Genomic DNA, 27169 nt, shown 5'->3' on the forward strand with positions numbered 1-27169 from the left:
ATTAGTCTAAGCGAATTGATACTTATTAAAAAAAAAATTGACAATATTATATTTATTTTTTATTACTTGTGATCCGATACATTTTTCTAGAATTAGATGCTATAAATTCGGTAACCCTGCATGGAAAGAAATTTTATCTTATGGAATATATCTTGTCTTAGGTTATAATTATTTTCAAGCTTTTAGCATAGAAAGTTGTAGATGCCATGCGTGATTCAGGTATTTACCCAATAGATATTAATCCGTTCACACTACTATTATTCATATAAGAGAAGTCAATGTTAAGGCTAATTTTTTTTTATATTGTTTAAATATATGTGTAATACATTATTATTGGAAGATTGGGTGTTTTTTTTTGATATGGTGTTTTATACAAATCGGACGGTCCGATTTGTTTGAAGAGAAAAATAAATTACAAATCGGAGGGTCCGATTTGTTTGGAGAAAAAAATTAACTACAAATCGGAGGGTCCGTTTTGCATTTTTTATTTTTTTTTTATTTTTTAAAATAGAAATCGGACGGTCTGATTTCAACATTAAAATTTTTTTTTTTCGAATTCACAAATCGGACCGTCCGATTTGTGATTGTTTGTTTGAAAAAAAAAATTAAACAAACAAATCGGTGCATTCGATTTGTTAATCCCATACCAATGTGAAACACACTTCTGTTCCCACCTTCTTGTTATACACTTCTCTCTCTCCACATAAAAAATAACAAGCGCCAATGTTAAAAGCTAAATTATGTCACTTTAATATATTAATTTTCTATTTATTTTTTATGTAAAAAAAATATTCAATTGATTCTAAAGTAGCTAGATATCAAATCTAAAATACCATATCTTAATAGGTTTTTTTTTTTGGTAGGAAAGTAAAAGTGGCAATATATTTTAACGTTATTATTTTTTATCTTGTTTAAAAATATGAAAGGTACATAAATTAAAAGATCTGATTTCTGTATTTTAAATTTTTTAATTTTTTAATAAAAATTTTTTCGATTTAATTTATGTACCTCTCATAAATTAAAAAATCTAATTTTTACATCTTACAAATTGAACAGTTCGATTTATGTACCTCTAATTAAATAGTTCAATATTTAAAAATAACACCCTAATAATTTATATTTCAAAAAAAACTATTGCTTTTTCACTATCAAAAACAAAAAATGACCTTAATATATATATATTAAAATAAAAGAATTTGATTTTCATATATAAAAAGTTGTCACAAGCCGTACATAAACTGCCCTAATTGTTTGCACTCCTAATTATATTATGTAAAATTAAATTATGCATGTGTAACACACATATACTCATATCTGATGCTAGATAATTATTTATTGATCCTAATCATCATTATTATGCATCTATGGTGGATAGATATAGTTTAATTTATTAAAATTTTATACAATATTACCAGAATAGCTAGGGAATATAATATAGGTTTAACTATTGGTTTCTATAATTTTATTAAATTTTTAATTAAGTCTTTATACTTTTTTTTTTAATTGGGTCTTTAGATTATATTATATTTTATAACTAAATTTCTAAAAATAATAGAATATTTTGTTAAATTATACAAAATATTCAGTCAAGTGTTACATATATTTATTTTATAACAAAATATCCATTAATTTTAATATTTTTATTAAAGCAATGACTTAATTACAAAATCTGATATGGAGCAGGAATTCAATTAAAAAAAATATGTAAAGACCTAATTGAAAATTCAATAAAATGATAAGAACTAGCAAAATAATTAAATTTATAATATATATATTTTAAGCCGAAGAGAATAATTTGAAAATCGTCTTGTTAACAATTAAGTAGGATTTATACCTTCAAGTAAGGTTCAAAATATGTCTTATTGGTTTTATAATTTTTGTCTTAAAAAAAAACACAAATTATCTTAAAAATTAAACTAATAAAAAGGTTTCAGTAATGTATAATATAAAGCTGGAGATGAAACTATCTCTAAATGATTAACATTTGTAATAATCTTAATATTTAAAATAGATAAATATTTTAAAACTTTTAATTTTTGAGACAAATAATAATAATAATAATAAAGACTAATTTTTTTTATAAAAAAGACTAGTCTACTACTACATACTAATTATTGCAATTTTATTTATTTATTAATGTACATATATATAAATAGCAACAGATATCAATAAATACTTTAAATAGTAATAACAACATCAACCATTTTCATCTGATTCTATATTCATGTTATGTTATAGTATATATGTAGGTTCCATTTAGATTAGGGATCAGATTCCTCCATTAATTAAACATTAGAGATTGGATCATTTGGAAGCAATTTCCAAAGAATTAAGAATACAGCCAATTTTGTCCTCTTGACCTGACCTGACCTAATAAATAATGATTCTATTCCACCATGATTATTATTAATATTTATTTTTTTAGCATAAAGCTAAGTATCTTGGTTAGAATCTTCTCAATTCTACCCTAACCATGACTATGGATTGTGTGTTACAAATTGACACTTTTTTCATTCTCTCTCTCTCATGTGAGAGAGAGAGAGAGAGAGAGTCAGAGTTGACCTAACTAACTTTCCATTTCTATATTGGTTGAATGGTTGCCTTTAATTTAGGGACATAAAATATTTGGAAACTATAATAATGTTAGTGGGGCTAGTGATTTGAATGCACAGCACACCCTATTGTGTAGACCAATTCAGTTTGTGTTTTTTGGTTTCCCAAGTAGGCCGTACAAGTTACACATATATTCGATCACATTTTTTCCTCCTTCTTATTATAATAAGGTACGTGTATTCTTTTTTTTTTTTTTCCTTTTTCACTAGAGGTAATTTCTGTAATTTTGATCCATTAACATTATTATGATCATTTAAGCAATAAAAAATATTTTTATAATTTAATTTTGATACAATATCAGTGTAAAATAGTTTTATATATGTATTAAATTACGTAATTTTATGTTAGTAAAAATAATTATTTTTATATTAATCGCGTGAATAATAATCTAACAAAATAGATGTAATTAGATGACTGTGTAAAATATTTTACAATATTAGTATATCAAAATTACACTCATATTTCTAAATAAATTTTAATATAACTACATATTTAGAATCTAAAATTAAATCAAAATCTAAATTAATATAATCTTTCTTCGTTGGAAATAGACAAAAATAATTTTGATACAATAAAATATAATTATTTTTTCTTTTATTTTCTATGATCATTTTTAGATCGATAAAGCTAATATGTAACAGATTTGAGTTTTATGTCAATCATTGTAAACGGACGAGTGAGTTGTTCACTCGACAATTCAAATTGATATAAAGTATGATTAGTTAAACAACAAAATACTTTGTAAATTAATAAATTACTTGTTTGTTATGCTGAGTTTATATTGTAATAATTATTTTTATTATTTATTTTTTGGTAATTTAGGTTTGGGTCATCTAGATTTGAGTGCAAATGATGTTGGATTCATGTATCAGAGTGTTGAGAAAATAATGGGAAATTGGATTAACTGAAGATATTCCTTTATTCTTCCATAGTGGATTAGCATTTAGCATCACAGTTGCTTCACACTTTAGGAAAATTATTTATAATTTTGATTAAGTACATCATTTTTTTTATTTCCATTTTTCATTCAATCTAATGTTTTCCGTTAAAAGACTAGGATGTTTGAATATTGACATGTTTGGAAAAGAATGCAGATTTTACATTGAATAAGTATGAATTGTTAATGCCTTTTTCATAGAATTAGATGTCAGGTGTCAACTATAAGCTTACTTTTCAAATGAACATTTTTTTATGAAGAGTGCTAGGGGACAGCAACTTTTGTGTTTTGTAGTCATCAAATAGCTACCAATGATGATTTTAGTGGTGTGAAATTTTATCCAATGACTCACTTTTTTTTGCTCTGGTCAGAATTTAATAAAGTTGCTGACCTCTAGACTTTTCTTTTTTTATTTGTTTTTGTAAAGCAAAGTTACCAGTGAGGAAGTGTGAGCATATAATGCTTACCAATGGCAAAGAAGGATTTTTCAGGTTGAATTCAAGGTATGTAATTTTCTTCAATAATAATAATAATAATAATAATAATAATAATAATAATAATAAATAGGTGTCGACAACGCCAAATTCAAATTCCAAATACATGTTTGCAATTGCTAATGAATTACTAATATTTCTTTGTCTTTTGGGATTGAGTTTATTCCAAGTTAATTAGTATGTGGCAAATATTAGTAAATATTTAATGACTAGGCATATAAGAAAGAAGCATCTACAGTTCTACACTACCAATCTACCATAACCATTTTTTTGGTCCGGTATGTTTCCATATTGGTTTTTTTATTGTTCATTTGAATCAATTACCAACACTAAAAAGATGCATACTGTTCACCAAAAAAAAAAGATGCATAAGACACAACAAATGGGCTCTCCAAGTTTAAATTAATCTGTTTATATTCGGCCCAGTATTTTTTTTAATTGTACATATTTCTTCTGTTTTTCCTGCTCCGTAATAACCCAAAATTAGAAAGCATCCAAACTTTTAGACAAGGAGAAAAAGACGAGTCCAAATCATAAAAGATCGAATAAACATGTTAAGAATTTAAATCATTTTGATATAGCTGTTCTAATGTTTATTTTATTAAGAATTTGACTACAAATAATCAAATATACACTATGCACTTAAAAAAATGTTGAGCAGGTTGATTGGGCTCATGGATAATATCTATAATCAAGCATTGTGGTAGTCCACATTTAATTGATCATTCTCTTGAAAAAAATAATAATAATAAAAAGTGGTACCCCAATATTCCGAAGCATGCAGAGATGGCAGACTCATAGTCTTCAGTGACACCTTTGTAGTTTACACCAATCACATCATATCCTTTTCATGGTTGTGTTGAACTTTGGGCTGCCATGCCAATATAATTTTAGGTGAACTTATGTTGTGATTACCTCAGGTTTAATCTGGTAAGAAGATGAATCAACTTTGTTGAACCCTCATGAATCTTAGTGAAAGCAAGTTCTAATGAATTGTCACAAGTAATGGATCCAAAAGCTCAATAATCAATTCATGATCAGGATGAAGCTTGGCAAAACTAAGAGGAGTTCAAGCCAAGTGATGTTTTATGAATGCAAGCTGCTCCAAACCAATTCAATTGTCTGCAACAATTCTTCTACCAAAAGTCCATGCAGGAACAAGATCCATGTTTAAAGTGGTGGAAGCGATGACGATCCCTCACCACAATTTCGCGATTGAATGCTTTTGAGACTAGTTTCACCACGGTGTGGCAATCATTACATATTCGCAGATTCTTCATTATTCTGATAGGAGTTGGCGGAGGAATAGTGATCAGTCCGAACGCGACCGCAAGTTTCTCACTATGGCTGAAAAGTGCAGTTTCCTTCTCTTCTTCATCAATATCAAGTGAAACCTCATTTGTGCTTGGTGTATATCCGTCGATCTTCAATTTTGCAGCCACTACGTCTAACATATGCTCAATATCATTGATTTTTGGGTGTGTCTTATCCCCTGCAAAAAATTCATGAACTATCCCATTTGCTTCAAGCATGCTACAACCAGGTATCTTCACCACCCTGTGTTGTGCCATAATATCCCTAATTCCAAGAACATTGCCCCAATTCCCTTTCGAAGCGTATATATTTGACAATAACACATGGAAACCATCATGATCAGGGTGAAGCTGAATGAGTTTTCTTCCAACCCTCTCTCCCATTTCATTGTTGTTGTGCTTCCTACAAGCACCAAGCAAAGCACCCCATGTAGCAACATCCGGTGCCATTGGCATACTCTCGATCACTTCCTCTGCTTCCTTAAGCAAACCTGAACGCCCCAACAGGTCAACAATGCATCCATAATGCTTTACATTCGGCTCTATCTTGTGTTCTTCAATCATGGAATTAAAGTAACGGCGCCCCTCGTCTACTAGTCCCATATGCCGACAAGCCCCAAGAACTCCCACAAATGTAATTTCATTAGGACAAGTTCCTGATTTTTTCATCATTTCAAACATGCTAAGTGACTTTTGTACTAAACCATTCATTGCCAACCCAAGAATGAGCGCATTCCATGTAGAAACCCCCTTTTCCTCCAATCCATGGAAAACCTCCAATGCATTCTCCACACAACCACATTTCATGTACATATCTACAAGTGTTGTGCCCAAGATGAAATTAACTTTCAATCTATTTTTACTTATAAAAGCATGAATCCATTTGCCCAAATCCAAAGCAGCAAGACGGGTACATGCCGAGACAACACTCACTAAAACAGTCTCATCAGGCCTAATTCCATGAACCTGCATTTCCTGAAACAAAGCCAAGGCCTCCGAGAATCGTTCATGTTGCGCATAACCAGATATCATAGCACTCCAAGACACAACATCCTTCTCAGGCATAGAACCAAACAGCATCTCAGCATCGTCAACCGAGCCACATCTCAAGTACCCAGAAATCATTGAGTTCCAAGATATCTGATCCGCGAGCAAACCACCATCAAAAACCTTCCGAGCATTCAATATTTCCCCACAACTCGAGTACAAATTGATCAATGCATTCTTCAAGCTAACATAACCTTCAATCCCTACCTTTGTAGCCAAGCCATGTATCACCTTCCCAGTCCTATCTATCATCAAATGTGCACAAGCAGACACAGCACTAATCACGGCCACCTCATCCACCACCACACCATTAGCATTCATCTCAACAAACAAACCCAAGGCCTCCTCAAAGATCCCATTCTGCTCATAACATGAAACCAGCGCAGTCCACGAGATCATATCCTTTTCCTCAATCTCATCAAACAGTTGGCGTGCCTTCTCAACACAACCACTCTTCCCAAACAGCACAATCATCGAATTCGAAGCAATCGTGTTCCTCACTGGCATCATAGCATAAACCCTCTCTGCTTCCTCCACATCACCCAATTGAACATACCCAGCCAAAACCGTGTTCCACGAAACCTTATCCAACACGGGACTTTCATCGAACACCTTGCGAGCGCTCTCCATGTTCCCGCAAACAGCATACAAATTAATCAAGGTATTGTTGACATAAAGATCAGAACCAAAACCCATCTTGAGAACATGGGAATGCACTTGCCTCCCCTCGAGCTCAGAGGTACGTGAGGCGCATGCACGGAGGAGGATGGGGTGTGTGTAGTTATCAAAAACAGCACTTGTTCTGCAAAGGGAGTTGTAGAGGGAAATGGCATGGTGGGGTTGGTTGCGATCGACATGAGCACGCATGAGGGAGTTAGAGGCAAAGGGGTTAGGGTTTTGGAGGAAGTGGGTGAAAATGCGGAGAGAGTGGTGGAAGGGGAAGGAGGGGAGGGAGAAGATGAAGAGTTTGGTGGAGAAGAGTGTGTTGTGGATGTGGCCAGTGAGAATGGATTGGGAGAGGATCTGGTTGAAGTGGTTTAGGGAAATTGAACGGTGTAAGAGGGATTTTAAGATGGTGAGGTTGATGGTGGTGGCGGTGTGGAGATTGGGACTCATTTTCTGGTTGAGACATTGAGGGGAAGTGTTAGGTATGAAACTATTTTGATCTACAATTTGATATAAGGTTCAATTCGTGGAATGAATCTTTATGGATAATCAAGAATAATTCGCCATCTATTTTTGTTGAAAATTATCACCTTTTCTAACTCCATTCACCTACTTCTGTTGAAGATCAACTCTTCTTACTCCATTCAATGTGCAGATGAAAGGGAAGCTTGCAACCTGAAAAGGGACTTTTTGAAAGGAACATGTCAACATGCTCCTTACACTTTTATTCAGTATCTAAAGCTCCCAACTGGGCATCACCATCATAACTATGTATTCCCTTTTTAGCATTTAGCAACATGATACATATATAAATATATCCCTTTTAGTAATCACAATTTGCTTTTGGGTGCCCTTTGTCTCATATTCTATAACTCAGCCATTCTTTCTTTCGGTTCTTTTTATTTTTTTTTTTCTTAACTCAGTTTCTTCCTCGACGTCACTTGATTGTAAACTATTATTTTATAATTCGAAGTGGTTCCAAAATAATTCAAGAGATTGTGTTTCATCTACTTCTCAACCTTTTCAGTTATGAATAATAATATTCTGTGTGATCTGACATATATTGCAATTACTGAAACTAACATAGACAATAATAAAAGATAAGAATATGGTTAGTTTAAGCTGTACATGGTTAAAGTTAACCAAAAAACCAAACCTAATTTCAGTTAATAACCAGAAATTTGGTTTAGGTTAGTAAACCAAACTGGTTTTAAACGAGAAAATCAGTTATTCAGTTACAAAAGTAATAAATCGGTTTTAAAATAAAAAAAAACAGTTTTAAAAAATAACCGGTTTTTCATTTGAAAACCGATTTTCCATTTAAAAACCAATGCTAAACAAAATCAATTTTTTACCCTTTTTTGCCATTATAAAGCCAATTTTTTACCCTTTTTGCCTAACCTATAACTATAACACATTTATATTAGAAAACCTGATCTCAATACTCCAAACCATAAAAAATGTCTAGACAAATACTATAGCATATACACCATAGGCATCTTTAGAATAACCGTATCAACAACATAAAGTAATTAGACCAACTCAGTTCTAATTCTAATACTCACATTCAGAGGAGGGGGAATGAGATCATAAACCACACGATGATTGGTGAATGCCTGATAAAACGGAAGGGAACAAAAAGAAATCACTTCTAATTCCATGGTAAAGTCTCTCAACCTTATTCGTCCAAGGCTCTTATTATGATTATGTACAAAGTATAAGGAACATGTTGCTACTTGCAATATATGAATAAAACACACATCAATCACTGTCATTCCAACAGCAGAGAATGGAAAGGCCATATGCTTCTAGCATAAATAGGCTGCTAGGCGTGGATCTGTCAGATATGGAAGACCAGTTCTAGCTCCCAAAGCCCTACACTTGGCAGCTGCCTGCAATAAACACCATGAAAAAAATATAAAAAGAAACTTCATAGTCCAATTCCCTTGCTTTGACTTTAACTTTTGAATGCCACTTAAAGTTTATTTTGTATAATCTTGGGGTAGCTTACCACTTGAGCAGCAAATGGTAACATTTTCTCTGGTTCCATGTTTGTGCAGATTGCTACAAAAGAAGTCAGAGCATAACTAAGTATTTTACAAATAATTTGAAACACAGCAAGACACCAATTGTGTCATTTAACTGAGTAAAAAATATGAGCTCTTATGTGCATCTGCTAATCTGAGCTTAGTCGCATCAGTGACTATACCTACCATAAAGAATAGCACCAATAAATGCATCTCCAGCACCAGTTGTATCGATCAGCTCACCATCCGGTATCCTCTCTGCTGTTCCAAGAAAGAATCTTCCACAAACTGTCCCTCTTCCGTTTGCTCTAAATTTTTTCACCCCCTGGGAAAATCATCTACATGATTTCTTCCAATGCTTTTGAAAAGTACTTCATGCATCAATGCAGTGATTCCTTCTAATGTATCTCATGCCAAATAACCAAAGTTGTAAGACATATTCAAGCATGTGATTTTCAATGCTTTGTTTGGATTGTATCTTCTAAGCCAAAATACAAATAATTGTGGTTAAGTGATGAAATTTGGTTGCTCTGGGGAATGTTGGGATGCTCCACCACCAGAGATCCTCAATTGTCAAATTGACAAGCTTTTACATCATCAATAACCCCCAAAGATCTAAATTACTAAGCTGATAAGCTCTAATTCAATTGCATCTAGGAATATATCTTCATAATGAAACAAAAATTGTATAAGTTTTAAATTCCACAATATTTTACCGACGATATACAGGTTGGGACAGCCAAGCTATCATCCTTCCTTTCATATAAGGATTCAAAGAAACAATCTATATCCTTTTCTTCTGTATCAGCATCCTCTGCCAAAATGAGCATTATGTTTTCCAAGTTAACATTTTGCTCGAAGGAAAAAAAATTAAATTCAATGCAATACCTTTACAATATTATACTACCCTCTGAGGAATTTAAACATTAACAAGAAAAGGCCAGTTTTGTATTCACCGTTTGCACTTCTTTCCAACATTAGACATCCATCTTCACCCAAAGTCACAATCACAAATTTGATATTTGGCAATCTTAAAAGCATGGAAACCAGTGCACTTGGGATAGATGATGCATGTGTCCAAGCCTAACACACACATAAAAATGATATATCCAGAATAAACTACACCACAAAAAATTGAATGAGCATATTGACACATAATACAGCAACGAGTTGAAATCTAAATGCATAATGAAGGAAACAAGTATGCAGAGTAAATAAAACAGATGAGAAACAAGTGCTTGTATTACCTTAGGAAACCTTGCAGAGCATACAGCAAAGTCAGCAAGTTTCAGAAGCTCATCCAATCCTTCCTTAGGTGATTCGGCCTCAACTAAAATCGGTATCTTATTTCGAGTGGCCTGCATTTTAAAATTCAGCAGTTAAGTCCATGTTAGTATATCAAAAATCAAATTCTAACAAAAGAGTTCCAAATTGTTGCTAATGATCACTTCCTAAATTTCACCTATGTTCATGCAGACTAACTGCATTAAGCATTATTTATCATTCACCAGAATGCATACCTGGAAAACTTTTATCATGCTACAGTGAAGAAACTGAAAGCAAAAGTAAGATCGTGATTACCTCTTGTGCAATGAATAGAGCAGTATCGGTAGTCAGTCCATCAAAATACACTAATCTTGCTTCATTAAATGCAGATAATAAGGTTGATTGGGATTGATCATCTGGCATCATGGGAGGATGTGCAGGGGTGTAAATACTAGTCCGAGTTTTTCTGCAAGTTTTAATTAAAAATTACAGACAATTAACTCAAATCGTAGGATAACTTTAAGTCATACACTCTGCTAATTGTATTTCACTTTAAAAAAAAAAAAAAAACTAAAAAAGTAAATAGAAAACAAAAGTATTATCAACAAAAACACACTTCAGGCTCCTAGCTGCATTTGGAAAACTAGCAGAGTTACTAAGCATCTTAATGTGATGAAAGAATTGATATACAATACCAAGAGGGAGGTGGCAAATGTTCTAAAAGTACACTTACACAAATATTCATAAACAGGAAAATACTTCTAAGCGAAATTTTGGGTTCAGAACACGGTGAATGAAAAAAGAAGAATGTTATCTGCAAAAGAAACACACAAACAAACAAGCAGATAAGCAAAGAGCATTACGTCTGGTTGTCGATTAGAATATACGAAAACGCGGAACTACCACCCTTTGATACCTGGAAAATTGATGGCGAAAAAAAAAATTAAATTCAACTCAGAAGAAGCCACATATAAATAAGGATTACGGAACAATAGACTGCTAAGATAAAATGAACAGAAGCACTCCGATCTATGAATTGTTGCTAGCACCAGGACAAAGGAGGTGTCGACGGCGTCGCGCTGAAGCTCGTTGAGAATAGCGTGGCCTTGGGAATCGTCGCCGACCTTGGAGATGAGCTTAGGCTTCAAGCCGAGTCTTGCGGCGCAGGTTAAGGCGTTGCCGGCATTGCCACCTCCTTGAACCTATAAAAAAAAATGCAAGCATATTCAGATGCAAATGACAGGATAACTGAAAGAGCAATGAATGAGTGGAGTGAAGATCACCTTGAAGGAGGTGGTGCGGACCTTGTCGTCGGGCTTCGGAAAAGAGTCAACGGTGGCCAAGAAGTCAACTGTAGTCATTCCGTAACCGATCACAACGACGTCGTTTTCAGGAACGCACATGCTTGTGATTGTGGCGCGGCGAAATCGAAGGTTGGAGTTAGAATTGAAACGAAGAGGAAGAAGTGGAGAAGAAGAGTTGAAGAGAGTGCCATTGGCCACGCATAAAGAATTCCACATCGTTGCCATTTTCTCTCTCTCTCTTCCTAGTCTGTTGAGACTTGAGACTTGAGAGAAAGAGAGTTGAAGAAGAAGATCAGAGGTCACAGTTGATGAGTGTGACCGAGTAGGCGAGTACAGTTAAACGGTACGGAGGAGAAAGATGGTGTGTTAGGCTTCTATGCTAAGTTTTAACATTAGTATTTGTTTTTGAGAAGACATATTCCAACAAAGTCGTTGTAGTATAGTGGTGAGTATTCCCGCCTGTCACGCGGGTGACCCGGGTTCGATCCCCGGCAACGGCGCTTTTTTTATTTTTTCGGGTTATCGGCTCTTATTTAATAATTATTTTTCCAAAACTTCTTTTGGGCTATTCTTATTCCTATTGGGCCTTCAAATATTCAAGGAAAGAAGCCAACCAAAAATATATACTTGTCTAATGTCTTGTATGCTACATTCAACGATTTCAGCTAGATTTGATGCCCATCAAATGTTTTTTTTTTTGGTATTTTGCCCATCAACTGTTAATCTGATAGATTTCAACTTTCCAAGCATGGGTTTTAAGTGAAACTTACTTTATGGACCCCCAAAAAAAGATTAAATATACTTTGTACCAAAATTTAAAAAAGGATTTAACTAATATATTCTTTTAAAAATTTTGTAAAGAAAAAATACAAAATAGAATTTATTATTTATTTATTAAAGCAAAAAGTTTAAAAACGGCTTTTTTTATTTAAATAAAATAAAAAGGGACCAATATTATCTGATTTTCCTAAACCAATTTTCAAAATGTAAATCCCCTGTACCTAATAATATATAAATCGTTTCAGGACTGTGTTTTAAATTATATATTAATCATTATACACTAAAACAATTTATGCTTAAAAGTGCTTTCAAGAAATACACATAAATCGTCCTAGGGATTGAACTTTCAAAATCAACATAAGCTGTCCTAGGGTTTGATGATTTACACGTTTTACACCTAAAACACATTGGAGGAGGACGGTTTATGTGCAACTTGCTAATGCTCAATAGGCTATGAAACTCGTCTGGGCCAAGCATATCAGGCCGTCTCCATGAATGTTGATCTGAAAATGCCAATTGATTCATTGCCTCAAGATCCAAATTAGAGAAGTGTGGAAGGTACTGTTGTGTCTGAGAGCTTGACTGAGCTTGCGATCTCCCAACACATGTTGTGTCTTCCTCGCCGTCAATATCATCACTAATAATGAGTGGTTCCGAATTCGACCCATCATCGCCTATAACCTTGGCAAGTGGATCCCTATATCTGACCTCCATCAATGTTGGTGCACCATCCAATATAAGTGCTACTCTCATAACTGCTACAAGCTCTCCAAAGATACACACATTACCCAAGTCGTCTGCATTATATGCTTGAACGGACAAATCTGCTGCAAATGATGGAGACGAAACATAGGTAATAACTTGTTGACCCGCTGTAAGTGAATCGTCACAGTCTATTGTACATTAGCAAGTTGCACATGAATCATCTTTCCCCAATATGTTTTAGCTTTAAAACATGTAAATCATCACACTCTGGGACGATTTACGTTGATTTTAAAATCTCAGTACTCTAGGACGATTTACGTGTATTTCTTGAGAGTGCTTCCAAGCATAAATCATCCTAGGATGTAACGGTTAATATATAATTCAAAACACATAGTCCTATCCTGAAACGATTTATATATTATCAGGAAAAGGGGATTTACGTTTTGAAAATTGGTTTAGGTGAATTAGGTAATATTGGTCTCTCTTTATTTTATTTAAATGAAAAAGCCTTTAAAAACTTCTTAGTAATAGTAACATTAACATTGCCCTATGCTAAACTCCCTTAAGAAAACAAAATTCAATTAAGAAGCATCTAAAACCATTTACTTTTGTTGCGAGTAATCTTTTATTAAACCAACATATCAAGATTATGCTAAATTAAGAAATCTACTCGGAAGATGGAAAGTTGTTATGCTAAACTAAAACGCTTGTTATTTTCCTTTTTTTTTTATGAAGCATGAGGGTAGTAGGAAGTTCACATAAGTTATGCTGAGTAATAACAAAATCAAATGATTTCATTAACAAGTAAAAGGTAAAAGCATAAGCATATTAAGCTGGACCTCTCACTCTTCCAACTGTGATGAAACTGAACTTCAAGCCATATCCGATATGATTTTAACCAACCAAAGATAAAAATCTACTGCATGAATGATTCTAGTCTCGGATCTGTATGGTGTGGAAGGCCACTTCGTGCGCCTAGAGCTCTGCACTTTGCTGCCGCCTGCAATCGCCACGCAGCTAAGTAAGATAAACCATCCGTGATGTAACTAAAGTACATGATATGATAGCCATGCAACATTCTTTTTCATTAATAACCGTTGCAAAGACTACTCACCACAGTAGCAGCAAAGCACAGCATGTTCTCCCTTGAAAAGTTGGCAGAGAGAGCTGAAAAGCAACCCAAGGCAGCATGTGTCTTAACTTCGATATATTCGTTTTGGAAACAACTAAGAAACATGAAGTTTTGAATTTTGAACATGTAGAAGGCTTTTTTATAGTTTGATCCATGTCGAAATCGATAAATATAACAATGTAAGTGATAAAATCTGACACATAATCATACTTGTAACCTCCAATGATGAGTTGTAGAATGACATGGTAGGGGAAAAGAATCGAGGAAAAAGCACCAACCCCGCATGAAAGGAAAAGAACTATAGAGAACAAAGGTGTTAGCATTACCATAGAGAACAGCTCCAGCAAATGCATCTCCAGCACCAGTTGTATCAATTAGCTCAGATGGTGGTATGTTCTCGGCAGTTCCAACATATAACCTTCCACAAACTGTTCCTATGCCTTCTGCCTGCAATTTTGTCACTGGCTGCAAGTAAAGAAGAACAAGTATATCACTTAAAAATGTTCACCAAAAGTTCAAATAAGCATGAAGTTTGAGATCACTAATTCTCAATATAGAGGCATGAGGTGATCTGAAAATTTAATATATAATTCAAATAATTATGTCTGGGAACAAATGCAAGCTGTTTGTTAGTCTTCTCTTTGTAAGACATTAATATTAAATATAGTGTTTATGCCAAACATGAACAACTGTTTTCTGCAAAGGTTTATTGGCATCCATGAATGTCTTCCCAATATTTGCTAGATCATCTAGCTTCTAACCTTAGCTAAAAAACGTTGGCTTTATTTTAGTAACTTTTGAATTTGTGATACAGTACCACAAAAAAAAAACATCTGATGAGTTGTATACGTCAATAACTTGCTCATGCAAGAGGGTACACAAACAATAAGAACCACATCGATGTCCACAAATCCATACGAGTAATTTGCTTCAGTTATAATTTGCAATACTTGCGTAGTTCATGGTGCTTACAGACAAAGTTTGCTTCAGTAATAGCACTGTAGAGAAAGAGTATGGTGTGTGTATTGAGATTACCGATGATATGCAGGTTGGCATGTATGTGCTCCTATTCCTTTTCATCTCCAGAGATTCTAGTAATATGTCCACATCCGCTTCTTCCCTTGAAGCACCCTCTGCCAGATTTTTATTTTATTTTATTATATTAAAACAAAGGTAAAATAAATATGAATTGTTTAACCTAAAACCACATGAGAAATGTTTATTGTACACATTTTATAGAGAATACCATGCTTACTCCTCCATCATTGGATGAGGTCCCAATAAGGGCCATGCCCTACTTAGTGGCGGATGATGGATGAGTGAGCACAGTATCCTATAGAAAAAAGGAGTAAATTAAAAATAACTCAAAGCAGATACAACATAATTTTGACTTTTTTTGACAAGCACTATGCATAATTCAAACGGATCCAACATTCCAACTAAAAGAAAAGGTGAAATGGGAATATCACATATGTACCATCAACACTTCTCTCAAGCATTATGCATCCATCTTTTCCCAGAGTTACAATCACAAATTTGACTTTGGGTAACCTTAAAACCATAGAAACGAGTGCTTTTGGAATAGTTGTTGCCCCTGCCCATACCTGTCAGAAGAGATAGGTACATCATGTATGTGTGCAATCAATGATTCTTAAAGGACAAAATTAAAGCACAGGTTATGCAAACACATAAGGACAAAGATAACATTTATTTATATACAGGTAGAATAGAAAGATAGCATGTCAAAATCAATTCAATTCTGATGTCAAGAAACACGGTTGATGAGAGAATTCTAAAATTATGTTGATTCTTATAAACATATATCACTTCTAGAGAAAACAATTGACTTGCCTGAGGAAAACGCATTGCACATGTAAGATAATCGGCCAATTGAATGAGATCATCAAGCCCTTCTCTGAGCCTTTCGGCATCCATTAAGATAGGTATATTCTTCCTAACTGCCTGCACTGGAATATATGCAATTTTGTTTAATGCACTTCTTCAACCTCCAGTACCAGGCACCAGCAGAACAAAATACACAATACAAATGATGAATAAAGGGAAGCTCCATAGAAACAACAAAAGGGAAACTTGGTTCAATTTCACGTAACAATGTTGACATAACTTTTATGCCATGGAAATTTTATTTATTGCAATTTAATCACTTATATTTCTCCATCATATAAGCCATTGATCTCATGTTCAACCATAAGTGTGAGGAGTTGCAATGTATTAATACAAGACAATAAGCAGTTATGGAAGTTAGTCTTTCACCAGATACAATATAGAAAGTTCTGCATTCAATAACAATTTTCCATAGAGACTTCAACTTGTAAAAATGATTAGGCTCTTAGAATTCAAACAACGTGAATGCATGCAACAACCTCGTGTGCAACAACCAACGCAGTGTCATGCAGCCTCCCATCCAAAAAAACAATTCCTGCTCCGCTCAATGCAGAAAACAAAGTTGATTCAGGAAGTTCAGCTGGCATCAGTTTAGGAAATCCTGGGGTATGTATACAAGTACGGGACTTCCTGAAAAGTTACATGAACAATTAATTGATTTACGGAAAAAAATTTCAGCAGCCACAGTAGCACCAAATTCCTGAACATCTACCAATTAAGAATAATCATAGAGCATAGTTGTTTTATTCTTATTAAGAGAATGCGCAACCTTTCCTTTTCATGCCTGCATTACTGCTGCTAAACAACAGTTTCAGTCACTTAAATTGTGAAGTATCTAAATCTGATTAGCTTATAAATAGAAGATAAGGGAATATTAGAAAGAAAAAAAGAAAGAAAGAGGAATAAAAAAGAGTAGTATAGGCAAAAAAGGGTTTGCAACTTTTGTTTACTTTGATTTTTCTATTCAAGAAAAATAAAAATACAACACAATCCACTATTTTATGATCAAATCCAAGCACGGGACTTTGACTAGATTCTCAATTAGATCCACCTAATCAATGCCCTTATTTTCCTTCTGGAATTCGGATAACCAAATTACTCAATAAAGAAAGATGGTGTAGCCATATGTAGATAGGATTAGTACAATGAGTCAAAACAATCAAGAGAGTAAGTAATGAATTGAGAGTACTATATAGGTCAAATTTTCAATAAAGATTGACAACAGTTAGAATGATCATTACGTTTGACTGTCCACAATGATATAAGTAAATGGTGAAGTCCCTTCCTCGGATACCTGCAGATAAAAGAGAAGTAGATAACACAATAAGATAAATTACACATGCATAATAAAGAGTAATTTACCGACCAACGACTAGAAACAAATCAGATAACTGCAAGACTAGAAACTGAAGATCACAGAAACAAAAAGCTTCATGGAGATTGCAAACAGTTAGTTTACCACTATAGAAGATGTATCAACACCATCAGCCTGTAATTCATCTATTATGGCCCTGCCATGAGTGTCATCTGCAACCTAATAATAATCGGGTGTCAAACAGGTTCATAACTATTACATAAAAAATAGGTTATCAAATTAATATCAACATTTATACAAGACTAATAGGATACGAAGGATCATAGAATATGCGTTAGATTTAACAAAAAAGGGGTAAGAACCTTGGATATAAGCCTTGGCTTGAGTCCCAAGCGAGCAGCACAGGTTAGAGCATTTGCTGCATTGCCACCTCCTTCAACCTAAACAAACAATGCAAACAATTAATACCAAAGAATGTTGCCTTCTTTAACCCCGAAAATAAATAAATAATTAAAATTTCCTATCTTAAACCGCGAATATGGATGAACCTTGAAAGAAGTGCTTCTGATTTTTTCATCAGGTTTGGGATAAGCAGCAACAGTGGCCAACAAATCAATTGACACTGATCCACACCCTAACTGCACATAAACAGAGAGGGAGAAGTGAGAATTAGAAAGGGAACATGTTTTGAGCTTCAAAAAATGAAAATGGAAGGAAGGTAAAATAGAGAGAGAAGCAGCACAAGGATGAGGTTTTCATTTTCAGGAATGGAATCGGAGGACATGGTAATGGTAATGGTAATTGTAACGGACACTGAACTCAAATCTCTGCAACACCCAAAAGAGCCTCGTTGACTGTAACATGAAAACCCATACACCACAAAGCAAAGCTCCATTTAATTAAATACGTTAATAGTTAAATTAGTCTCAAGACATCTTATTTTAATTCATCCCTCATAGATTTTATAATTAAATTCATCTTTTAAAAATTATGAATTAATAATATTTATTTTTTAATTATTTAATTAATAATTTTGCGTTAATAATAAATGATGTGAAATATTAATTAATAATATATATGATAGTATTTTATATATTTAATTAGACATTGATTAAATATGTGAAAATCTATCAATTTAGTTCTTAGATCATATTGAAAATAAAATTTATGTATTTAAAAAAATAATTAAATTAATAAATTTTTATAAATATATTTAGTTAATATTTAATTAGACATGTTAACTATAATGTATATTGTCAATTAACGCTTTGTATCAAATAAAACAATTAAGAGACAAATATGATTAATTTTTAATATTTAATGAACTAATTTAATTAAAAAAATATTTTAAAAATAAATTTAAAAAATACTTCATCTTTCATGAACTAATTTAATTATTATCGCTCATGTATAATGTCATGTAATTTTTTAATGAGTTGGTAAATGTTTATATTGGTTTGGTAATGCTAGATACTGGGGTAAATTTTTTTGTTCCCCAAAAATTTTAGTTTTAACAAGTCAATAAATTTTATAGTCAATAAATATTAGTAAGTTAACCATTTTATCAAATATTTGAAAGAATTTAACATTAACCCATAATTCAGAGATTACTAAGTTTTAAGTTCAGTTTGGATAAATTTTTTAAATAAGCTCTTTTAAAAAAAATTAAAATATAAAGATTTTTATTAATAATAGTTTATAAATAAGTTATTTTGTATTTAGATTTTTAGTTATATAAGTACTTATTTTAAAGTTTAGCGTTTGGATAAATGACTCAGAAAATATATATATTTTTTTTACATAAAAAAATAAATATTGAAATAACCATGATAATAAAGACCTTTTAATATTGAATATTGATTTTAAATAACTTACTGGTATTTTATACCACACACAGTGTTAATACAAATTTAATAATAGAAATAGAGTGATAGAATGATAAAAAAGAATTACTGGAAGGAACACATATAATAGGTGGTTCAGATAAAATATGGTATAAAAATAATAATAAAAGATCAGTACTTTCATCAGATGAAATGTTGCATGAAAATGATAGTACAAGACCAATACTTCTAATAGATGAAACATTGCATGAAAATAGTGGTGAAAGACCAATATTTTCAGCAAAACCAAAACACATTTTTCACAGAACTAAAAATAAAGGTAACACAATAATCTCTTTTATTTTGAAGTCAATTTTTTTTAATAAAAGTGATAAAATAACTTATGAAAAAAAAAATCGTCATATTTTTCTACTTCTTCAAAAGTTCTTAATTAATTCAAAAAATTAAAAATTTTTTTCAAAAAAATATCAAATATACATAATATAATTTTTTATAATTCAAAAATAAATAAATAAATAAAAGTAGCTTTTGCTGCTCTTCAAACGGGCTCTTTAATTTGCTCTTAATGCTAGACGCTCTATTATTGAGATGAAGATGATGATGCTAATTTTGCTAAGAGTTTCATCCCTTAAAATGAAAATTCTGTCTTTCCAACAAAAAAAAAAAAAGTAAGAGAAGAATACGAAAAGTAAATCAATATTTTACATATGCACCCAAATAATAAATACACATAAATAAATTCGATCAATCAGACAATACTCCACATGACCAAAAACACGCACTCTGACATACACACAAACATGACACGTGTAAAACAGAAAGAAATAAATTGCAGTTTATTGCCTAACGTTTTATAAATTCAAGGTACAAGGTTATGGTAAATTAGTAACAGGTAACATGTCAATTCGAATTTATCAAACCAATTAGTGCACTTTTAATATAAGTTTCATTAAAATTAGAATTTCATGTAAAGCAACTTTTTCAGGCTATTGAGTCCCATACTATTATTACATGTTTCCTTTCCAAATAAGAAAATATTGGATAATTAATTTTGATTATAAGGAACATTCTGGATAACAGGTATGGAATGGAACTGCGAGACAGAATGCAAGGCATTTTTACAACATTGCTCGGGTTACATTTTCTCCTTGTATAATGAATCAATATTTCAAAATTAGCCAATATTCTGTATCTCTCCAACCTTAACATGAAAAAAAAATGCAGAAATTTGAGACACCTACACTAAATCAGTCACTCAATCAATAGTTCTGATCCCTTTAGGAAACTGTACATTTCAGAAACACGGTAAAAGAAAAGAAAAAAAAACCTCAATCATTAAATTAAGCCCAGTAACCATCGTTCCAATGGTGCTTAGAAGAAGGTCCCCCGTGTTCACTCCGGCTTCCTGTAAATCTATGCAATGATAACTTACTTCGGACTGTTCTCAACGGACCTGATCTGTTCCCATGCTTAATCGGTAAAGACATCTCATCTCCGATCAAGCTTGAAGTCGAAAACGGTCTGTTTTCCATATCATCAAGTGGACCAGAACTGTACTCCATGGTGATGAAAGATGATGCTTGCCCATAAGTTAATCGAGGGGTTAACCCTCCGGCATTCCACCAACTGCTATCGGAAGGGGCGAGATCGCCTCTGAAATCAGAGTCCTGTACGGAGGAGTCCTTCTGACTGCAGTAATCTCCGCAAGTCTCGTCTGCATCATTGTATATTAACTTAAGAGCCTGCACGACTTCACCCATGAAGGGTCTCTGTGTGACCTCTGGGTGGACGCACATGGAGGCGATAGCAGCAACCTTTGCCATGTCATCAAAGTCGTAACTTCCAGCCAAAGATGGATCCACTAGCTGTTCTAAACCTTCCCTGCTCGCCAACAATGGTCTTGCCCAAGTTACTAGATTCTCCTGTCCCTGAGGTTGAGACATGTCCACTGGCTTTCTGCCAGTAAGAAGTTCAAGCAGCACAACACCATAACTATAAACATCACTTTTAACGAGTAAATGACCTGTCATCGCATATTCTGGGGCAACGTACCTGCAAATGATGGACAGAAATCAGAAAACTTTGTTCATTCAACTAACAAAATACATAATAAATTGATGAAAGGTGGTCAATAGTCGACTAGTATCCAAACTTTACAAAACATATATATTGATAGTTACTGAACAAGTCCCATAAAGGAAGAAGTATTACACTTACCCAAAAGTTCCCATCACCCTTGTAGAAATATGCTGACTTCCTTCAGTTGCTTCTCTTGCCAATCCAAAATCAGAAACCTTCGGGGTAAAGTCATCTTCTAGTAGCACATTGCTAGCTTTAAAATCTCGATGAATTACACGAGGATTAGAATCCTCATGAAGATATGCCAAACCTCTTGCTGCTCCAAGTGCAATTTTCATTCGTGCTTCCCAATCTAGAGGTCCCTTTTTCTTGTCAACACCTGCAGCATCATTGACAAGCATGAAAACAGTTCATTTAACAGATGACAAGACAATATAAATTGAACTCAAGCTGCATGACTAGAGCCTTTTTTATTGTATGTTACCATGCAAGTGTGACTCAACACTGCCATTGTGAACAAGCTCATACACCAAGCAACGTCGGCGCCCTTCGATACATATACCAAGTAGTTTAACAAGATTCCGGTGATGCAATCGGCTTAGCATTTCAACTTCTGCAATAAATTCACGATCTCCATTCTGATTATCTCTAGTCAGCAGCTTAACTGCAACTTCAGCCCCATCTTCCAATGTCCCACTGTAAACTCGTCCAAATCCTCCTTCTCCTAATACTCTCTTTGAACTAAACTTATCCGTAGCTTTCTCGAGCTCAGAAAGCGAAAATGTTTTAACAGAGAGAATGGAAGCAGCCATTGTGGACATAAGGGACACTGACGTCGAGCTTGTAATACTGCTTGACAACATAGAACCCAAGCCTGCAGTAAAAGCAGCATCAATCAATTAACATTTGCTTCTTTACAACCGAGAGAATGAAGATAACCAACAAAATATGGAAATCAATCAAATTTAGGCAAGGATAAATAACTACCATATTTGCAAGTGTTGAATACCTGAGAAAGTGGAAGTTGTAAATGTAAAATGAAAATGTTCACATCACTACCCTATTTTAGCTGCAGGTTTAACTCAATGAACATCAAAAGGAAATGACACCTAAATAATCTTATTGGTCCTGCACAACAGTAGTGTGTAATTGAATGAAGATGTAAAGCTGTTAAATGAAAATCAAGTACAAGTAAAATGGGTAAACATTTAAATCGACAGATTTTAACATGTAATTCATCATTAATAATGTTAGAACTACAAAATCTTGATATCAATACACTTCAATTTTTGGAGACAGTAGAACATATAAACGTGAGATAATTGTCTTTGCCTAACAAGGCATCCTTAGGACAATAAAAGAAGGAAACTACATAAGGAACAACAATCAACCTGAGGAATGATAGTTAGGCAATATGCCAGCAGAATATTCAATAAAAGATGTTCAATTTAACAATAAATAAAGCTTCACAAAATCAAACCCAAAACAAAATTTTCAAAGGGAGTTAAAAATTATACCAGATCTCTTGTTTAGAGATGAAGTGAATGCAGGGCCAACGGCACTCGATGGCCTCCTAATCTTCTGACATTTCAAAATGATAGAAACTGCTCCAACTAAAACCAATAAAAGTACAAAGGAAGACGAAGCAATGATGATTATGGTTCTGAGATTCATTCTCTGATTCTTGTTGACAAAGTTGGCAGAGACTGGTAGACTACCAGTTACACTTTCCATAGGAGCATCCCCAGCTATGGTTCCATATGCATACGGTGGCGATGAAGAAATTCCTGAAACCAAGCGCTTCAGTCTCAAAATAACATGATGGAACATAAATCAGTAACGTAAAATGCTATTCGAAGAAGGGAGACAACTACCTGGATAGGCAATGTACAAAACATCATAATCACCAAAAAGGCTTCTATTGAGTGGGACTTTCTTGTGCCAGAACCTCTCATATGTCAGAGCTGCAGTAGTATTGTCAAATTTCTCTCCCAATGGAACCAAGTTTATATCAACTACAGTTCTTCCCTGATTCTCACTATCAGCACTAGCACCCATTATCTTCACCTGACTCTGCTCTAAGTATGTGCCTAATGCAACTTCAATCTCTAATTCATTCATTACTGGAAAGACAGCATAAGGAGCTACACCCAGCGTGAGTCTGACTTTCATGGGAAATACACAACCACAAGGTGACCCAAAAGGTGTTGATGTGAGTGGATCCGTACAGATTTGGTCGCAACCTGCAAGCCATTTCATTAGAAATGAGTAAATATGAGACGATAAACAGCTAAGGACAAAGCAATGTTCATAAATCCATTGAATCAGAAAAAAATGTTCATTCACATATATTAATTTGAGTTTTTGATATACAACTATTTAGGACTCTTGTTTTAATTAAATCCATTATGCCATGCCATACCACTACTTCGAGAAGTTGGGAATACTTTTCACATAGCAAATCCAAAGCTGAGAAGAAAGGCAAACACAGTTTCAAACTCTTCCACAAACTTTTTTTTGTCATGGATTTGAAATTGAAATAGGCAATAATTTTCAAGCACCAAAGACAGATTTAAATAACATCTGTAACCACATATAAATTGAAATAAATGAAAATTTCTCCAATAACACATTTGTAATCTAGAGGGTCAAACTAAATAGATTTGAAATTTTCTTCTAGAACATTTTCTTGTTTACCTTTTTTTCCCAATTTATATCATCTTACAATGCTTAACCATTAACAGCAGGATACATGGTAGGAATTAATCAGAAAATTCAGATTACTAAGCTTTCAAAGATCTACAGCATGGCTCACTTGATAAACTTAATTCACCACACAGATTCACAGAAATACATGCAGTGAAAATGATGGCAAAAAAGAAAAGATTGTTAAGAAATAAACATTATAAATACTCCTGAGAGCAGGAAGAATAAGAAGTAAAGATGAAGTTCCAAAAGTCACCTTGGTCTTTAGAAGGGGGTGGAGCGACTGGATAAGGTTTTACGCTATGATGGTGATGATGATGATGATAGCGATGTTTTGGACTTGGATGCACAATAGGACCTAAACTAAGACAATATAAGCATTTAGACTGAAATCGGTCATAGAGTTGACCATCAAGTCATTGAAGAATATGATAATGTACCTTGATATGATGGAGATGGTGCAGGTACAGGGGCAGCAGGTCCAGGTGAAGTAGATGGTCCAGAAGAAGGTTTAACTAACCAAGTTTTAGCTCGTTCTGATGAGACATATGAAACACTCACAGAAACCGACTTCACTGCAGGCAAAAAACTTACATGTCAAACACAGAAAACCTGAAAAGAAGTCTATAAAATTAAAAAACACTGGAAAAAAATCCATTAATTGTAACTTGTGATATTGAAGGTTTGAAACATTTCTTTTCCAGGAAAGCAACTAGTGTGTGGATTTTCTAATTATATGGAGTGCTCGATGTGATGTGTTTTTGACCATATTGCCTGGATATTTCTTTGGCGACTAGTCAGTATTTTGCTGCATAATTTTGCTGGTTCCGGTTTGATTAGGTTTTATATTCTTTTTCATCTGCACACATAAATACCTCATGGATTCATTCAGCATAACCCATCAAAGCCATTTAAAGCAAAACTTAAGCCAATATCCAGGTATAGTTGGCAATATAGTTTTGAAATATTCCATTTATGAAGTCTTTGTTAAATTTACACTTTGAAGACAATGCCCAACTTGCACATCTTCTATTGCAAGCATTGAAAAAGGAGATAAATTTATACTTTTATCTTTCTCACTTTCCAATTTTTCTTGACATATTTGTATGGCATGTTAACATCACATGCACTAGCAATTCTTTTTTACATTCCAGTAATAAGTGCATAACTTAATTGGACTTGGAATCTATAAAACAAAGCAGTCTCTAAGAATGAAACTTTTGATCAGTATACAGCTTCCAATATTTAAATCCAAATCATTCAAGCTTCTTCGAGAAACCGACCATTTGATCCAGAAAAGTGTATGAGAAAGTGCATTGATCAAAATATTTGATGAAAAGTTAAGTCTGAGCTACCCCAAGAAAGCACCAAGATAAGCATGATTGAACGTCCATTATAATGCTGTGTTAAAAAATTAGGTTTTCACATGAGCAGGGTAGGTTTCACACATGTAAGGAAAAGATGGAAAGGTTAGGGAGCAACACACAATAATATGTTGCAGATAGCCAGCCACATAAACACATACTTAGAGAAGAACATATGACAGTGTTCAAGTAGTAAAATGACAACTAAATTTACCCAAAATAAGAATCAGAAATTTAACATGATTGACAACCAACCAACAAATATTCAACACCACAATTACAAAGTAGAAACTCCCCGTGAAAATTATAACTTCAAATCTACCAAACGAGTATTCCCCAAGCCTCTAGACTGGGAATTATCCTTCCTTCATATCGACATAACAGTGTAATTCCTGGCAAATTCTCTTACTGTGACAAAAAAAAAAAAAGAAAAGCTACAGAATGAATCCACACAACCGATTATGTCAAATTCCAACCACTATATGAAGTCTGCATTTACTTGAAGAATCAAATCCCATATATCTTATCTCAATTCAGCTATAAATGAAGCACACCGACAAAATCAGTTACATCACACTCAAACAGTCATCAAGCAATGCTTCCTCCAGCTAAGCAGAAGAACAACAACCAAAATTCGAAACAACACAGTGACGCAAAGAAGAAAGTTTGAGGGGAGAAAAAATTACCTGAGCAAGATAGTAGCAAGTTGAGAAGAACGAGGAGGAAGAAAACTGACGCCGGCATTCTCTCTCGGCGAACTCGAAAGCGGTGAGAAGCATCGTCAGGAGAAGAAAACAGCAGAATTCCGGCGAGACGGCCGGCGGCGATCATGGTGGACGCCGCAGCAGCAAGCAGAACCAGAAGGAAGAGCATGCATAGCTCAGAATTGCAAGCAAATGAAAACCCTAGAAGAGAGAGAAATCGAAGAATAAGGCAATGGAGACGGTCGCATCTCCGGATCCAAGAAATGCGGGAGAAGATCTAGCCAAGGAAAACCGACACGCGTGAAGATTGAATCCGTTCGAACCTAGAGAGAGAGAAAACGATATATAGAGAGAGAGAGAGTTTGTTGAGAGAAGGAGTGAAAGAAAGGAAGAAAGAAGAAGAGAATGGTGGGAGTTGAGAAGACTTAAATGCTGTGAGAGAGAGTGAGAGTGTGAGTGAGTGAGTGAGTTGAGGACACTGTGATGCGTTAAGATTTTGTGTTTTAGAGCTACGTCGATGCTTCATCATCACCATCGTTGGGGTGTTGTTTTTTCTCTCACGCGACGCGGGGGAGCGTATGGTGAACGGGTTAATAGAAACGGCAGCGTGGGGAGTCGTTTCGTGGAGAAAAAGGGGTTTTGGATTTGCCCCCATCGTTTCGCGAAAAGTGAAAAAGTGAAAACTGGAAACGCGGCCAACATATGGTAATGGTGGGGCTATACGCCTATGTCCCTGTCCCAAAATATTAAAATTGTTGTAATATTTTCCGTTATGTTTAAATTTTGTTTGTTACTGCTTTTTCAGTTGGAAAGAAAAAATAAAATAAGGGGCAGGTAGGTGAAGTCAAAGAAAGGTTAAGATATTTGATGAATTTATTTATATATCTATATAATATTAATATTAATGTATAGAACTATAGATAACACACAAGTACATTGTCTCACAATTTTTATTGTCTTTTTTCTTT

At 33.9% G+C, this 27169-nt stretch overlaps 4 protein-coding genes and 1 non-coding gene across 6 annotated transcripts; 1 reads left to right on the forward strand and 4 right to left on the reverse strand.

The window, feature by feature from the left end:
• Nucleotides 1-4630: 4630 nt before the first annotated feature.
• On the reverse strand, nucleotides 4631-7622 carry LOC107491699 (pentatricopeptide repeat-containing protein At3g62890-like). Its single transcript, XM_016112599.3, has one exon. It carries the CDS (start codon nucleotides 7518-7520, stop codon nucleotides 5181-5183), a length of 2340 nt encoding a protein of 779 aa, XP_015968085.1. The 5' UTR covers nucleotides 7521-7622; the 3' UTR covers nucleotides 4631-5180.
• Nucleotides 7623-8725: 1103 nt separating this feature from the next.
• On the reverse strand, nucleotides 8726-12026 carry LOC107491701 (uncharacterized). Its single transcript, XM_016112601.3, has 10 exons — nucleotides 11647-12026; nucleotides 11413-11565; nucleotides 11227-11279; nucleotides 10679-10829; nucleotides 10345-10455; nucleotides 10054-10180; nucleotides 9814-9911; nucleotides 9284-9422; nucleotides 9082-9134; nucleotides 8726-8962 (listed from the first exon to the last, which is right to left on the reverse strand). Exons 1-10 carry the CDS (start codon nucleotides 11890-11892, stop codon nucleotides 8879-8881), a joined length of 1215 nt encoding a protein of 404 aa, XP_015968087.1. The 5' UTR covers nucleotides 11893-12026; the 3' UTR covers nucleotides 8726-8878.
• Nucleotides 12027-12095: 69 nt separating this feature from the next.
• On the forward strand, nucleotides 12096-12167 carry TRNAD-GUC (transfer RNA aspartic acid (anticodon GUC)). Its single transcript has one exon. It is a non-coding gene; the product is annotated as a tRNA-Asp (tRNA).
• Nucleotides 12168-13915: 1748 nt separating this feature from the next.
• LOC107491702 (uncharacterized) lies at nucleotides 13916-18385 on the reverse strand. The gene is made up of 12 exons (XM_016112602.3): nucleotides 18247-18385; nucleotides 18053-18142; nucleotides 17867-17944; nucleotides 17649-17723; nucleotides 17431-17483; nucleotides 16669-16819; nucleotides 16136-16246; nucleotides 15762-15888; nucleotides 15320-15417; nucleotides 14611-14749; nucleotides 14267-14319; nucleotides 13916-14152 (listed from the first exon to the last, which is right to left on the reverse strand). The coding sequence occupies exons 1-12, from the start codon at nucleotides 18286-18288 to the stop codon at nucleotides 14069-14071; spliced, it is 1101 nt and encodes a 366-aa protein (XP_015968088.2). The 5' UTR covers nucleotides 18289-18385; the 3' UTR covers nucleotides 13916-14068.
• Nucleotides 18386-20375: 1990 nt separating this feature from the next.
• On the reverse strand, nucleotides 20376-26679 carry LOC107491703 (receptor-like serine/threonine-protein kinase ALE2). 2 transcript variants are annotated; one of them, XM_016112604.2, is made up of 8 exons: nucleotides 26184-26679; nucleotides 24574-24708; nucleotides 24390-24491; nucleotides 23302-23670; nucleotides 22945-23214; nucleotides 21912-22301; nucleotides 21566-21806; nucleotides 20376-21400 (listed from the first exon to the last, which is right to left on the reverse strand). In XM_016112604.2, exons 1-8 carry the CDS (start codon nucleotides 26368-26370, stop codon nucleotides 20689-20691), a joined length of 2406 nt encoding a protein of 801 aa, XP_015968090.1. In that variant the 5' UTR covers nucleotides 26371-26679; the 3' UTR covers nucleotides 20376-20688. The 2 variants fall into 2 exon arrangements, with proteins under 2 accessions (XP_015968090.1, XP_020981746.1); XM_021126087.2 differs by lacking the exon at nucleotides 24390-24491.
• Between the last annotated feature and the right edge of the window lie 490 nt (nucleotides 26680-27169).

This window comes from Arachis duranensis, chromosome 6 (assembly GCF_000817695.3).
Source record: "Arachis duranensis cultivar V14167 chromosome 6, aradu.V14167.gnm2.J7QH, whole genome shotgun sequence".
NCBI lineage: Eukaryota > Viridiplantae > Streptophyta > Magnoliopsida > Fabales > Fabaceae > Arachis > Arachis duranensis.